Source organism: Polyodon spathula, chromosome 5 (assembly GCF_017654505.1).
Source record: "Polyodon spathula isolate WHYD16114869_AA chromosome 5, ASM1765450v1, whole genome shotgun sequence".
Lineage (NCBI taxonomy): Eukaryota > Metazoa > Chordata > Actinopteri > Acipenseriformes > Polyodontidae > Polyodon > Polyodon spathula.
The window spans coordinates 73210362-73226975 of record NC_054538.1 but is presented as its reverse complement, the minus strand read 5'-3'; the positions used below and the strand labels follow the sequence as shown (position 1 = coordinate 73226975).

Genomic DNA, 16614 nt, shown 5'->3' with positions numbered 1-16614 from the left:
AAACCAGTAAACTTATTTGACATTATTTAATTCATGAAAGTAGCAGGAATCACAATCCACTCTACATCAGAATAAACAATGTATGGTAAAAATACATTATTATTTATTTCCAGTATCATTTTTACATTTAAAAAAAAAAACCCACAAAAAACAACAAATTGACCTTGCAGTAATCCTAGATTTCTAGAGGTTATAAAAGACAATACAGAACAGGAGCACTTGAGACATCTGAACTCAGTCTCAAGTGTGCAATGAGCTAATTAGATGTCTGAACCAAAAGTTGGAATAAAGAAAGCACTATACAGTCAAGCAAGAAAGATATTGTCTATTTTTACCTTTGTACAAGAAGACTGCTAGTCGAGTCATGCCTATGTTAGTTAGTTTGAATGGGCTGACCCAAAGTTCTGCCTCACTGAACATGCTATACTGTCACAGACAGCGTCTGGCAGAACAGGACCTGGTTTTACAAGTTTACACTGCTCTCAGAATTTAGAAGCACATTTCAACACAAATCTGCTCTGATCCATCATTTAAACTGTCACCTAGTATATAAATGGTATGCACAATTGGCCTCAGTTTTCTTATCATTTTCCTCAACTTGTAACTAAAGTCCTGTATCTACAAATCACCAGATCTGTAATTATACAGTTTAAATAGACCCATGTGTTTTATTTTATTACTGTACACGTAGTGCTTTAGTATGAGTTTCAACTTTTTACTTCATTACTTATTCATGTTAAAAATTAAAGTACAGCTTTAACTTTTTTTTTGTTGCTTTTAAATGGAATAAAATGCTCACCCATGCATCCACAAAAATAGACTTGAGTCGTGCAACTCAAGCACAAAAACAAAGGGGTGAATGCCACTTGTTTAATTTGTTTTAGTGTCGTCTTCGTAATATCTGTAGGCCAAAATAAAAATGACATGGCTGTAGTTATGAGAATTAAGTGTAGTTAAAAACAATATACAACTCCCAACGAGATACATTTGTTTTATAATAAAACAAACAATTAGTCTGACATGTAATTTGGTTGAGTTGTTTGTGCTAAGCATTATTATAAAACAAATGTGGCATGGGATTTACGCATTTTCCAGAAGCCTTTAATGCTGCTGAGTAACATCAAGTGTTTTCTTATGGAGGCCATACCCCTGCGCAGCTGCGAGTGTTCTATAGAACTTGTGGGAGTTTCAGAAACAATAAATACAGCAGCTGTGAATGACAGCAGTGATAATGCACTCTTAACAGGACCGGGCTTCAGCACTGGTAAACAGCTCATTAGGACCAGCCCTTCCCTACAATTAACAATAAAAAGCCTTTAAAAAAGAGTGGCCGAATACAAATAATTAGAAAGTTAAAAAAAAAATTGAAAGGGTACAAACCCTTTATATAGGTTTATTAAAATGTACAAAAAACAACTTACAGTCAAAGACAGGTAAATACAAAACATACTGCTATACAACAAAGTGCTGCTGCATTGGAGAGCTTTTAAAAGAAACACGTTTTCTAGTTGGTTACATATGGAACTAAAGAATACATAAATGAAGTAAAACAGTAGCAAAATATATATTTTTTTATATAAAAAGGTTTTCTCAAAATGGAATTCTTTATTTCTGGTTTGCTGAAAGACATCCCCCTCTATGCTTGCACTTACAAGGCACACCATGGCTTTTTCTGTTTGCGTGTAAAAGCAGGTTTATAAGATTTCCATATCCCATCTCTGGTTTTGTTTGTTTTCATCAAACGTATTTAGGATCACTTGGTTTTTGTCATATTGTTGACCTCCTGTAAAATAATAATAATATTAATAACAATACATTAGTTGCATTTTATTCAGAAATGTGATTGTATAGCTTAGAAAGCTGTAAGAAACAGCAGCTTGGTCTTCCACTAGTGGCAGTTAATGTGGCTGCTGTACTGCCATTTGTTTTAAAAAAATAAAAGCGCCACTAAATTACACAATGCTGTAAAATACTCAACATCTGCAGACACCTGTACGCACACAGACTCACGTCTTCCATAAAATATACAAGCTAGCACAAAGACTCCACACAAACCAGATTAGCCTTTTTTTTTCAGTGGCCTTGTGTTATTTACATACTGTATTGCTGCAATAAACCACAAGAGGGTGCTGTTCACAGTGTTGCTGGTAAACCTCATTTACTGAAAGTTCACTCCAGTGATTTCTTTACTCTGCATACAGTTAAATCGGGTTCTATTTGGTTATTGTACACACAGTTAAGTCTCCTGGAAAGTGGCTAGCAACTCTAGCCATCATCAGAAGTGGGCTGACAGTAAATTCCAGCGGATCCTCTTTCCAGCATTGGTTTTGCCTCAGGTGTTTTGAGATTGGGGTGTGGTGCCGATGACCTCTTTGTTTGTAACTTGAAAGTCTGACCCTGTTTGTTCACATAGTCACAGTGCCTTTTTGAACTGTAAGAGAGACACTGCCAAATGGGTGTTGCCCAGGCCAAGTCCGAAATGAATCACAAAAGATATTTTATTCCCGGGCAGATCTAGGAGTGCCCAGCAACGACCGGTCAAAGTCTGAAATGCTTTTCTGTTTTCAAGGAACAGAGACAGAGCTACGATTGACTCGCCTACCTGAGTAACATCATTCACTAACTCAATCACTCACTCACCTCATTCATGAAAACTAATCAGGAAGCCCAGTTTCAGAAAATAGGCATATATTAAAAAATGTATTTTCATTGTCAACATGACTAAAACATTTAATGAGATATACGAATAATATACATACATATTTTTTAATTTAGTCATTGCCAATTATTTTTATTATTTTTCTCCCAATTTAGAATGTCCAATTATTTTTAGGCTCAGCTCACCACTACCACCCCTGAGCTCGGGAGGGGCGCAGACGAACACACGCTGTCCTCCGAAACGTGTGCTGTCAGCTTCTTGACACACTGCAGACTCACCATGCAGCCACCTCAGAGCTAGTGTTGAAGGACAACGTAGCTCCCGGGCAGCTTACAGGCAAGCCCACAGGCATCCAGCCAAACCACAGGGGTCACTTGCACGGTGAGCCGAGGACAACCTGGCCGACCTAAGCCCTGCCCCTTGCGGGGCTCGGCCAATTGTGCACCGCCCACTGGGAGGCATCGGAATAGCGTGGACATGAACTGGACCTGAACCAGCGACAATCCAGGCTATAGGGCGCTTCCTGTATTCCAGGCTTAGCGCCTTTATCGGGTGCGCCACTCGGGAGCCTCGAGTAATTTATTTTAAACACATTATTAAAATGTGTATCTGTATTACGCACTTAACTTACACTCTCAGTCACTCCCGAGTCCGCTCTCCAACTCCTATTAAATAGCTTGTCAAACACGGTCAAAGGTGAATCAGCTAATCATTCATGTTCCACCCAGTAACTGCATCCATCTCTCTGATTGGACAGCTCAGTACAACTCCTTATTATTATTCGTTGTTATTAATAATACTGTCCTTTTTATAGGCAAGTGTCGATGGGGTTTCTCATGTAAATTTCTGTTCTGATTTTGAGAATAATATTGTTCCCCCATTTTGGGCTTTGCCAGTAACATATATATTAACGTTCCAAGGTAGAGTATGATCACACATGTAACTTACCTTTTACTTCCAAAACACATTCTGGTCGCAACCTACATTTTATTAAACCATCAGGACTGATGCTCCAGAAATGATTCTCGCTTCCTGGCTCTGCTGACAGGCCTAGTCGACTACCAGCTATTACAATGGTTCCTGTAGTTTCTAAACAACTATCTTCAACCGCCTGTGGGGAAAAACAAACAACAGAGATCACTCTATTACTACAAGAACAAATATTACGTAAATCCAAACAGCTTCAATAATGTAGAAGTACTGTATTTGTATGTTCTGCAAAAAAAAATACAGAACTAGTAGTGCATGTAATTAGTTTGGTTTTAAAATGGCATTTCTCCTATATTTCAATCTATTCATTGTGATATGAAGAACAAACTAATTAAGCTATACAGTACAACATCGTATATCCGACCCCATGTACTGGGGTATAGGTGGATATGTGAAAAAACACGCAGCTGATTGACACACGCACACAGCCCGCCTCTCTTAAAGGGGAACGCATCAAAAGGCTGACTGCTAGAACACTGCCAATGCCAATGCCATTGACTGCTGCCAATGCCATGACTCTCGTAGCCTACTTTTAAATCTGTTTTACTCTGGAAAAAGAACATTTTAAACAGTGCCTGTGAAAATAAATTGAACTTGACGTGCCTAACAAGCGCTGAATAAATGGACCGCAAAGGGTTGATATTTATTTATTTAGCGAGGTGGTTAATTGATCAGGGTGGTTATGTGACATTATGTAAGTGGTAAAATAAAATAAATACAAAATAGTAATACAGTAAACATATAAAAACACACACACACAGTACATATACTGGAACTTTCCCTCGGAAATTACAATGGAGCTGTACTCCACTCTTAATGTGCTGCTTTTTCCTTTTCTGTGACGAAGGATTGCCAAAAGACAGTTTACGCACAAGCAGCGGTCAATTATAAGTGACATGACCATCATTAACTGTTACTGGGAAAGGCACAGTCTTTTACTGAAGTATTGTGACACAACAGTAAGCGTCACCCAAACAAGCTTCTTCACTAAAAGGCCAGTTAAAAGAATCCATGTGGAACAACAAGGCAAACTGTAAATTTCAAAGTAAAAATAAAAGTAACAAATAATAAGTAATAAATACTCTGCATCTGATTAATCCTTCTTGGAAAAACCAGATCTGGTCCTCGGCTCCAGTATCCTCCACAGCCTGGATTCTTGCCAATTTAATATCCTCCAAGCTGCCAGTCACTGACATTAGGGTGCCTGTTGCCCTGTTGCGAAGCCTAAAGAATACTCGTTTCTGTAAAAAAAAAAATAAAAAAAAAAAAATAATAATAATTGGAAAAACGTTTTAGATCTATTTCTGAAATAGTAGACCAGTGTTGTACCGAATTTTAAATAAAAAGGAAAATAAATCATCTTTTGATTATTTTTTTCATTAAAATTATTACCGTACCTATATACATTTCTAATGCTATTTTATGTTTCCAGCAAGACACTCTCAGTTGGAAAGACAGGAACCTTGTTATATATCCCCCATATTCAGATGCAAGGTAGTAGAAGTTCTTATAACCCAGTATGCCAGTCTGACAATGCTTTAACTCCGCTCTCTTCGTAGAAGCTACGGGACCCCCGAGTGCTTGTTCCACATAGCAGTATGTAGATCAATACAATGATTGTGTTTTGAAGCTTTGAACTGAATAGGTGACACTTCACAAAGTAGACAATCATATCTATTTTCTGTATTATAACAGTTTATTTTAGAGAAATACTAAAATAAAACAGCAGCAGCTGTCCTTACCTGATACACAGGCCGTAAGGAGCCTATCTTATGCCACCCACTGTATCTGTGCCAGGATGGTATTTCACTTGGTGCCAGTAACATCTGCTCTCCTCTATAGTTACTTTGTTCATAAACAACCCACCTGTTGAGACATTATTATTATTACTTTTTACATAGCAAAAACTCTCATGACTTGTGAGAGGCACTAACTCAAGCTCAGAATAAATCCTACAACCTTCAAACAAAACTTTTATTTTAGCTGAAAAGATATTATACATACATATATATATATATTACACACAAAATGCTGATGTTTTGGATGGTAAAGTACACCACAGCTCAGAGGAACAGGCATAAAACAAAAGTACATTTTAGATGGAGTTGGAAAGTAAACATTTTACGCAATTATTTACGAATGTGTCTCTACTGTAAAAATAACTTCCTCTACCAGCATTTGTATCTTTGCATTCAGATTAGGTGTGGCTTCTAAACACTTTGAAATGGAAATGACTGGAAACGCCTCAAGTGAATACATAATTGCCCTTACATTCCTCCACCCACTTGTACAGAGAAGACGTGGGCATCGAATCCCATTAACTGCAGGTTGACTGCCTCGGCTTTCAGAACAATTTTCTTGCCTCTGAAGTTTTCCTTTGCAAAAAGCATAATGTGTGGCTCTGAAAATTCCTGCCAAACGAAAGAAAGAAAAACCACATATAAAACAGCTGCTTTGTAATTCACAGACTATTTTAGTTTAAGTGATTTATGCTTAGTTATTTAGTTATTCATGTACTGCTTTTCAAGATAGTCAGAAACCTGTAACACACAAAGCGAGTCCTGGGTCCTGGGTTAGGGGTTGTTTTGAAGGTCCCACCCCAGGGCTTGAATCTCTATTATTTTAAGTCTTCAGCAATGGATCATATGTGTTAATATTTGCAACCATGGACCATTTCAACAACTCTCCACAAGCAACACTACATTACAATGTAAAGCAACCAGACTAATAGTGACATAAGCAGTCTGGTTAGCTGTAGGGCACATTGGAAGAGCAAAAATGATTGAATACGCTGTGATTGGTCAGCTTTAAAATATCACAACACTGACAGTATGTGCCTTTGTAGCTTGCAAAACCCAAATAAACAATCATATTTATTATTAACGAGTCAGACTCTACATTGCTCTCGTTACAGTGGATCCATGTGCCAGCAAGTGCGCTAATAAATCTACATGACAAGCATATACAGGCATTCTATGACTACTTCTGCAACAGTAGTAATGACTGCACAGCAATCAAAATCTATTGTACATTTAATAATGTAAAAAAAAAATATATTGATAAAAATGTATATATTTTTTAAAAGAATTTTAACACACACCTATATATGTAAAGATGTTATGTTTACTTACAAAACCTAGAATCTGCACAGATTTAATGCATGTGTTCAGACTCGGACAGCCAATTGCATTCAAGTCAGGGTAGTTTCCTTCTTCCACCAAATATTGTTTCCCCCCGAACATCTCCTCTTCGTATACCACCCAGCTGGTGAAAACAATCAGCACATGTTCACACAACACTATTACAAACAAATCTTTTAAAATGACAAGTCAGTTCTATGTGCTGAGCATGCATGCTTCATTTCAGTGAACACTGTCATTTGTGATGCTTACCTGCCAGTCAAAACCTTGCAGGACTTCACAGAGACACCTTCAGGAAGCACTGACGCACTTTCTTCCAGCGCCCGACTGCTGCCTTGGAAGTCAGGCTCCGAGAACAACTGAACCTTCAGCAACAAGAATGTTAAACACTTATTAAAAGTCTCCAGTCTGCTGCCAGAAGGTTTCCAATGCTATGAAAAAAGTGCTATTTATTACAACAGAAATGTGCTCTTACCTTAAATTTCGTCTTCGGTCCATTTATGTTCTCCTAAACAAATTGAAAGAAAAAAGAAAATGAACAGAGATCGCAAAAAAACAAATTTCTGTTGTTGACTCACACAACCACAAGAGACCCTACAACATCTTTCACTGCACTCAGATGGTAAAATAAACAAAACATTATTATTTAAGGCCAAATACAAATCAGCATTATTTATCTTACTATCGCTATGCAATGTAAATTTAATTTGCACCTTATTTAAACTTAAATATCCAGAAGGCAACTGATCAACTGATCAAATCTGAAATCATTAGAGATTGTTGTGCTGCGGCTGAGAATTCATGTGTTACAGAAGATGAATAATAATTTGAGTAAAAAAAAAAAAGGTATTTAATTGTGTGACTAAAACAGAGATTGCGTGTGTGTGTATGTAAAATGGAAACCTTTGACCCATTAGAACGTTACATAAATTCAATCCTTGACTTGGATTCTGTTACATATAAAAGCTCTCCATTATTCAAGTTATGGTCAGTAGCTCTGACACACTTTGAAAGAGGACTCAGTAGGAGTTTGGGTAGCAGATGTTGTCACAGCAACAACAAATCAGGTCTGTTAACAAAGGAACAGTATCTGTATTTGAGAAGTCAACACATGTCATTTTTACTTATTGTTCTCAAAATTAATGGGAAATTGATTCCAGACAACCTTGGGACACACCCACTATAAAAAGGACAGTTTATTTAATGTTGGCATGGAGCAGAAGAAACCATGAACTACATTTATAAAATAACTCCTTTTTATTCTTGTTGAAATCTATACTTCGTTTAAGATTTTCTAAAATGAGGTAAGTGAAAAACTGCATTTGCCTTTTCACATCTTTTGTGATTTCTATAATACGGATAATGTTTGTTGGGGGAGGGGTAGAAATCATTTCCACTTAATTATATAACTTCATTCACAGTATTTAAACGTCAAGAAACAGGAAAGGTGAATATGAAGGATCTGTGATACTAATATCTTTTAGATAAAGCATTTAAAACAGAAAAAAAAACTAATTCAAACTTAAACAAGAATGTAATTTATAAGTTAATCTAAAATACCTGGATTTCAAATTTTCTACACTGTTCTATAATTAAATTGCACTCCATTGCACACAATAGTGCGATGCCTGTGTAATGTGCTTAACATAAAATCAAATATCATTCTTCTGTAAAATAACAGTTTTTCTTGAACCACAGCAAATGGGATGGCAAACAATTGCACATTTTAGAATAACACAGAAAACAATGCAATTGGAACAGCTTTTTGCACATGACAAATGCTTTCTCTGTGCACTCTGCTTTCACAAATGCTTTCTCTCTGCACTCTGCTTTCCCACATGCTTTCTCTCTGCACTGACTTTTACATGAAAATGAGATTACATGGGGTAAGCTACATGGTATTCTTTTTGTCTCTGGTGCTATGGGTTTGTAGGCCTACAACAGAGTTCAGTTGGTAACTTATCATAGGACCTGTTGCACCCTGGCCCCAGGCAAATAACCCTCAAATGTTTGAAAGGACTTCCTAAGGCACACATTAGACAGATGTTCAGTGAATTACCAGATATATGGGCTGAACTGACGAGATCTTGAAGTTTTGGGCTCCCCAGTCCTCAAAGCTACTGTACAATCCTTTTTCCAGGATATACTGTTGTCCACAAAAAACAGGATCCTCAAAAGCAACCCATCTATTAAAACAAGATAGACAGAGGCCAGAAATAGTACAGCTACATGTATCAGGCTACAATTCTCAAAGGAGTATGTTATTATCATGCATTACCCTTTAAATACAAAATGAGCTATAAGCACTATTAAAAAGAATACCACTTTAAAATAAAGTCCATTATTACAGACTAATACAAAGTAAGGTACAGTCCCTACCCCGCCTCCGACATATTTAAACCAGGGTCACTTTTAAAACAGCATGTGCTTTTACATTCCAACTGTTGCTTGGTTACAAGCACACCAAAACAAATTCACATCAAACTCATTGCCGTGGAATGTAACTGTTGAAACACAAAGTAAAAGCCATTACTGAACTGAAATGCTAACTGCTCTCGGAAAGACCAACCGTATTCAATATTTTCAAATAGTTGACCACCGCCTTCACTGCTTTGTAGAACAGTGCGAGGATACTGGGAGTCTAAGTGAAAAAACCTGCCTACTATTCGGAGAACAGTCACCAGAACATCTGCTCAGAATAATTTGAATGTTTATTATATGAAACCACGTTAGTATTGGCATGCATTTCACTGAATAGCTAACAACCTTTTGATTGCATCTACCCCTTTGTACACTCTAACGTACAAAACAACTACACAGAGGAAATAGTGTCTTTATTACCTCCGAAAGATATTCCCACTCTTACCAGCACATAAGTCCCATATTAACTAATTTATAACGGATAGTTCCTTGGTTAATTTACTAAACTAGCTGAAACAAAAAAAAATAATACTTACACCCCACTAATTACATCAGCAGACTGAGTACTTTCACCAAAGCCTGTGTCTTCCATGATTGGAACTAGCCCCAGTACATCAATGGTGTGACCCTTTTCATTAAAATCCTTCTCACTGTACATCTTCATGTGTGGAGCCAAAAAATCCTGAAAAAAGACAAATAAATTAAACTGCTATCAGAAAATTAATCTAACAAAGGAACATATTTAAATATGCGATTCTGCAAGACAGGATCCCCTCTATTAACCAATGGACCTCTACATATCATTCACACTTGCTCCTGCTACCAAGTGAACAGTGCTGATGGAAACTGATCAATACACATTTTATCATGGGTGTAAAACAGTAAATTCAGCCCTTAGCAGGACAGAATGGATTCAATTGTAGAGAAGGTGCGTTTCACTTTTTGCATTCTGTCACTTCCTTAGCTGTCCAGTTTAACTCTGTTAAATAAAAGGAAACCAGAAAGCCTGGGATTAATATAATAAGCCAGCTTGTGCTTGCGCTGTCTGCTTGCTGTTTCTGTTTCTGGTGAACAAGCAAGGTGCAAAATGACCTGGCAGATTAGAAAGGAAGGAACTGTTGTAGGAATGCTTTGAAAATTGTCAGATACTGCATTACAGTGCTTTGTTTTGCAAAAATTGAACTGATTTTCTTTGTATAGTACAGGAGCATTACGGTGCGTTGGTATACCTGATGTTGTTAATATATAATGCCCCGATGTTAATAAAGTAACTGCAATGCAGTATAACGACTCCCTCTGACATACGAGATTTTCACATACCCAATGGACCCTGGGACCAATTAAATCAGATGTGATAGGTTCTACTGTGCTGGCTTTACTTCAGTTGAATACATGCTCTCTGTCAGGCTCTAGCTCACAATTCTCTGCATTAAGCTTGGATGCAAAATGATGAATCGATTTTTCTTTTGGTAATTTTATATTGACTCACCGAGATTATGGGTCGTAAAGACTGGAGCTGCTCACAGTAACCACCCCAGTCTTTCCAATGTTCATACTCTCCTTCCTCCATCAAATACTGATGCCCTTCGAAGCCTGGCTTCTCGTATCCTACCCAGCTACACAAAATGGAGATATATTTTGTTTGTATCGAATAAATAGCTATTATTTGCAAGTACTTTTTTTTTTTTTTACAGAACACTACATGTATGTAAACAAATATTTTTTTGGGGGTGGGGATCTTTACACACAAATACTCGTAATTTTGCTTAAAAATGTGCAACCTAAAATAAGATACATATATAAAATGATGTCATGTGGAAACCCACTCCATTTATTTTATAGTAAATCTATTCTTGTACCTTCATGACTATGATATGAAATATGTCAAGGTAAATATTACAATACTCACATGCCTCGTAGGACTTTAATTGAGCCAACAGATCCCAATTTCTTTACCCAACAGGTGACACAATCTTCACTGTCATCACCTTCACTGAAGCTAAAAGCATCACTTTCAATCTCCAAATGCTTCCCTTCAAAAAATGGCTTTTCATAAACAATTGCCTGAAACAGAAAAAAAAAAAAGTTGAAGGGTCATTATTCACAAGGCAAGATGAAGCAAAAACACTAAGGAAAATAACACACAGCAGCAAGAGGTTACACCCTCTTCAGAACTAATCAACTCTGGGGTAAAATAAAAAATGAAAGTACAAATAAAAGAAAAACAATTATAAATTCTTTAATACTGCAGGGCCAAGAAATCAGTGTGAAAATGGTTGAATAATCAGCAATCTCCTGCATTATTGTAAAAAATCTTCCCAAATACTGAACTGCAATACAATCCTGCATATGATTGAGGCTTGCTTTCTTAATAACCTGGCAAGTGATGCCTGACGGCCTGACTATTAACTTGACCAGACGGAAAACCGGATTAAAGCAACAATAACTTTAACGTATAACGTATTTCATTCAGGGCTCAATTGATGCAGGCTTCATTTAACACATTGTCATAAAAGAACACCTGTTTAACATCATCTCTTTTTTTTCTAACTGTAACTCTTACCTTGGGCTCATTTGGGTGCTCCACCTTCAGTCCACCCTGGGAAAACACAAGGATTTCAAGTTAAAAATCAATTGTTAGGCATATCTTAAGTGCTCTAGTCGTGAATAACAAAGCCCTGCACCAACCTGATTAACTGTCACACATATAAATTGCTAATCGCAAGACGAGAACACAAAGCTGCAAATCTGTATGTAGCTTTGGTGTATCTGAAGAAAGAAATCTTGGCGGCTGCAATACTGTAGGTGCTGACCAAAGTCAAGAGAATGTGTTCTCTAACTAAAAGTTTTACCCAGTGATGATGAGGGTAGCACCTTATGCAGTTACTTAATGGAGATTCTCTAGATGTTAAACTGCTGCAAAGCTGACGCACTGTATTTGTAAATAGTAACCTATTCTAAAGAAGAAAACAGTATTGCTCAGCTTCCAAACAAGTCTCTTACAAGTACCCATAAACAAGTGAGAAATTCAGAAAGTTGAGTATTATATTTGAATGTTTCTTAAATGCATCGATAATTACCATTTTCAGGGGCCTAAGTGATCCGACTATAGGGTGCTGAAAGCCCCAGGACTCTGGGTAGGGGTATTCTCCTGGCTCTAAGATACTGGAACATCCACAGTAACCAGGTTCTTCAAAGACAAGCCAGCTAATAAGAAAAAAAGAACAGCGCATAGTGTCTATTTACAGTGATTCTGAAATGTTATACGCTACGCAAAATATTCACAAAGCTTTCATTTAAAGAAGATTCTTTTTTATTCTATTTTTTGACAGATTAAAAAAAGAAAACTTCTACAGTGTTGCTGGTTTCTTACAACAGTTTAGAAATGTTACATTAAAAAGTAACCGTTATTTTGAAAACACTTTTAAAAATAGCTCACAATTTGTTATCAATTCCATAGCTCCGCCAATCTCTTAATTCTTTATTAAATTGTTTTATTGAACAAAAGAGCAATAAATGAATGAAGCATATTGCCATATATTTGTGTACAGAAAACAAGTAAGAACAAATAACAATGGAGGAGCCAGAGGCAACCTCTACATACTAAAGGAGGTGCCCTGTCTGGGTGAGCAGACCTCTGTGCTACATGTCATTAAACAAATACAGTGGTAGAATATTCATTTAGGAATTTCAAACCCTCCTCCATCCACAGGCCTCTGTACATTTCCATTTCTTTAATTTCCCTTTTTGGCACACAGTAATTGCTTTTTTTGTTTTTTTAAAAAAGCACACATAATTGCACCACACCCAGGGCACAACTGCCAGTACAGGATGTGAATGTAAAAGAAAAGTGTTAAGCATGCAGAAACAAGCAAAGCATTTGTAGGATTTAGCAAGAGACATTAAAGCATTCCTAAAAGAAATCACACTTCTCTCGAATGCCCAGGACATCTGGTTAACTAAACAACATAGTTAATTATGTAGTTGTGGAATATTTAATATTTTCAGTCATTCTAAAGCTAAAAAGTTACAACTTTCTGATTATGGGCTCATTTAAAAAGAGAGAGAAAGAGAGAGAGAGAGGAGAGAAGACCGTTTTCTTTTGCAGTTACAAAAGGAACACTGTAGGTGCCCTAGTATTTCTTTGAATAGCAATATACAGTCAATTCTCATTAATACCAACTAATTCGTACTATAAACAGTCTACGCCAAATACAATCAAATTTAAAGTACAGAACAATGAGAATTTAAAAGTACTGTACATTTTATTTAAAATACAGTTGCAAGTGAACTTTTAAAAACTATACACTGCAAATGAACTGCACTTGATACCTGCATGTGCCGTTCTGGTCATGGGCTTTTTCAATGCACAAAACGCAAGGCGTCCTCAATATCATGTATAGAGCAAATCAGAAAAGCTGACAACTGGCATCCACAGTTTGCTGTTCATAAGCCTGTGTTATTGTATATTAGAATGGTTGACAAAGTGTTTGCGGGAATGTTGAAATCTGCAGCAACAGCTTTCTTTTTCTTACAGTAGTGCATTTTCCTCAACTTGTGTCAAGAAGGATAGTGCATGTTCTTGCGCTGCTTCAAGGAAATGCCACTGATATGTATAGAACTATAGCAACTCGAAATACATCATTGTATCTGTAGTCCCAAAACAGAAGTGTTAATCTTGATGCAAACTAATACATTTTCCTTTACACTCCGCTGTTTGAACTAGGGTGAGTAGTTTTATTTAAAATATTTTTCCCTGGGAGGGCTCCAAAATAATTAGCAGTAACAGGACATTTGTATGTTAAATGAAATTGTATAAGAAGTCATTTACAATAAGCAACTGCTACATTTTGCCAGGGCCATGTAAAAAAATCATAATATCAATAAATGTGTCTAATAGGGAGTTTGTTTTAACGAGAATTCACTGTATAATAGTAAAGATGTTAGATGTTGACTGTCCTACACTTACACTCCAGAATGGACTTTGATAGATGATGTGTTCATGAGCATTCCATACGTGCATGTGTCCAATGTATCATCGAAGAAGTTCATCTTTCTTCCCATGCCTTCAGGGTCAGTGAACAGGTCAATCTCAGGTACTCTGTAATCCTGAACACACCAACAAAAAAAAACAAACCAGGGATTTTGTAGAAAACCAGGTGGCGAACTGGTAAAGGCCTGGTATCTAACATTAGAGATGCATGTATCAACCAATACCTGGATCAGTGCTTCATCCAAACTGACACACATCGCTTCTTTAAGAGACAAATACTTAGCAAGTGCTATTAATTCTGAAAATCCTGACATGCACTGTACTTCCACAAAACAAAGACGGAATAACTGCAGACATGGTAATGGTAGACCTGAGGTTCAGTACATACCTTTACTGCTAGCCTAATGGAGCCGATCACCATGGGAGCTGCAGGGTCAGGCTTGCTCTCACCGGCAGCATTGTCTTCACAGGTCACTTCATTCCAGACATTTACCAGCTCTGTCTGCCCCTCTTCCAAAGCTACTGACTGGCCCTGAAAGTGTGGCTTTTCATAGAGAATCCAGCTGAAATCATTTTGCAAAGGTGTTAAGAATAGAACGTACTAGACTAGGCTGCTTTCAAGCTTTCCAAATCACATTGGGGTTTATTTGATTGATTTAGACACCAACTGTTTAGGCAATTAAAACAGGGCTCTTTGTGGACCCAGTAAAAAGGTCCTATTTTAATTTAAAACAAGTGTATTCAGATCACTGCACCTTTCTTAAAATATATATATATATATATATATATATATAGATATTATATATATATATATATATATATCCTATTAGGATAACACCAGTGATACTATTTAAATTTACCAGTTACCAGGTTACAGAATACATTTGCTATGCTATGTAAACGATACGATACGATACGACTTTTTTTTTTTTTTTCTCCCAGGACGGAAGAGATGAGCAAAAATGCCTTCTCTAACTCGTTTTTACATGAAAATCATATAATGATTTTTGATTTATTGTACAAAAATATATATATATATATATTAATATATATATATATATATATATATATATATATATATTGTAAACGATCCTCGCACTCACGGAGTTCGTTGCCCCTTTTAAAGTAGACCCAGGACACAGAAACGGAATTGCTTTAGCGCTGACGCGCACTTTTAATAAACATAAAACAAAACAGAAATAAACACCTAACTCCGTTTTGGAGCTCTCACTATACACCAGCCGATCCCTGACTCACACACAGGACGGCTAAGCCGTTTACCTGACAAACACCAAAACACAAACGGGCTTCTCTCAACACTCTCTCTTCAATACGACTGGACACACACGCAGTCGGGCTCTTCACTCAGCACTTCACCTTCAATACGACTGGACACACACGCAGTCGGGCTCTTCACTCAGCACTTCACCTTCAATACGACTGGACACACACGCAGTCGGGCTCTTCACTCAGCACTTCACCTTCAATACGACTGGACACACACGCAGTCGGGCTCTTCACTCAGCACTTCACCTTCAATACGACTGGACACACACACAGTCGGGCTCTTCACTCAGCAGCCCCGATCAGTCTGGCTGCCTCCCCAATACCCTGCACCTGTCTCTAATTTATAATTACGACCAGGTGCCGAGGATTAACTAAATCATTAAAACAATTACACAATTAAACCCCATAACACCCAAATGTGCATTCTCACAAGGTTTTTAGCAGGGAAGGATTTTAACCCCCTCCCTGGTACCTTACAATATATATATATATATACACACACACACACACACACACACACACACACACACACACACAGTATATTTGTTTATACTTGATTTCAATAAATAATGCATGCAACACCTGAACTAAGATAGAGTGCCTATAAAAATGTGCTATTTTAGAGTGGATTTCAGCTTACCATCCTCTTATCACCCTGACAGAAATGACAGGTGATAATTTTAAAGAAGTGGCATCTTCTACATCTCTGAAGATTTCACTTGCTTCCCCTGAGAACTGGGGTTGATCATAAATTACCAGCTGTTAAACAAACAAACAAATACAAGTCAGCCTCAAATGCTCTTTTTCACGTCACACGTCACACATGTAAAATACTTCCCCTTACCTTCCCAGGTCTCTTGTGGATCCTTATCTGGTCTAAAATAGGAATCTATAATTCAAGAGACAACAAATAAATCAGAATGAATGCATTTGAATGTTAAAAATAAATAAATACATAAATAAACAAACAAATGATTTTTTTTTTTGCTACTGTATAGCCTTGAAAAAACAGACAGGTCCACTCATTAGGTTATTTGGGAATAAACTGAATGGTGAACTTCAAAAGGAGTGTGTGTTGATTCTTTGTTTATTTTAGGAATGTGATCTATTGTCAGGGGATTTTT

General features: G+C 37.0%; 1 protein-coding gene across 2 annotated transcripts in view; it reads right to left on the bottom strand.

The window, feature by feature from the left end:
- Window positions 1–11: 11 nt before the first annotated feature.
- crybg1a (crystallin beta-gamma domain containing 1a) overlaps window positions 12–16614 on the bottom strand; it is a 68701-nt gene continuing 52098 nt past the window's right edge. For both annotated transcript variants that reach the window (XM_041251268.1, XM_041251269.1), the window contains exons 5-22: window positions 16335–16379; window positions 16131–16249; window positions 14592–14766; window positions 14180–14319; window positions 12291–12417; window positions 11774–11809; window positions 11120–11274; window positions 10700–10826; window positions 9747–9892; window positions 8849–8975; window positions 7265–7297; window positions 7042–7154; window positions 6781–6913; window positions 5921–6060; window positions 5392–5515; window positions 4732–4890; window positions 3608–3770; window positions 12–1783 (exon numbers count right to left, since the gene is read on the bottom strand). In XM_041251268.1, the coding sequence (XP_041107202.1) occupies window positions 1695–1783; window positions 3608–3770; window positions 4732–4890; window positions 5392–5515; window positions 5921–6060; window positions 6781–6913; window positions 7042–7154; window positions 7265–7297; window positions 8849–8975; window positions 9747–9892; window positions 10700–10826; window positions 11120–11274; window positions 11774–11809; window positions 12291–12417; window positions 14180–14319; window positions 14592–14766; window positions 16131–16249; window positions 16335–16379 (2151 nt within the window). In that variant the 3' untranslated portion in view covers window positions 12–1694. The remainder of the gene's footprint in view (window positions 1784–3607; window positions 3771–4731; window positions 4891–5391; window positions 5516–5920; window positions 6061–6780; window positions 6914–7041; window positions 7155–7264; window positions 7298–8848; window positions 8976–9746; window positions 9893–10699; window positions 10827–11119; window positions 11275–11773; window positions 11810–12290; window positions 12418–14179; window positions 14320–14591; window positions 14767–16130; window positions 16250–16334; window positions 16380–16614) is intronic.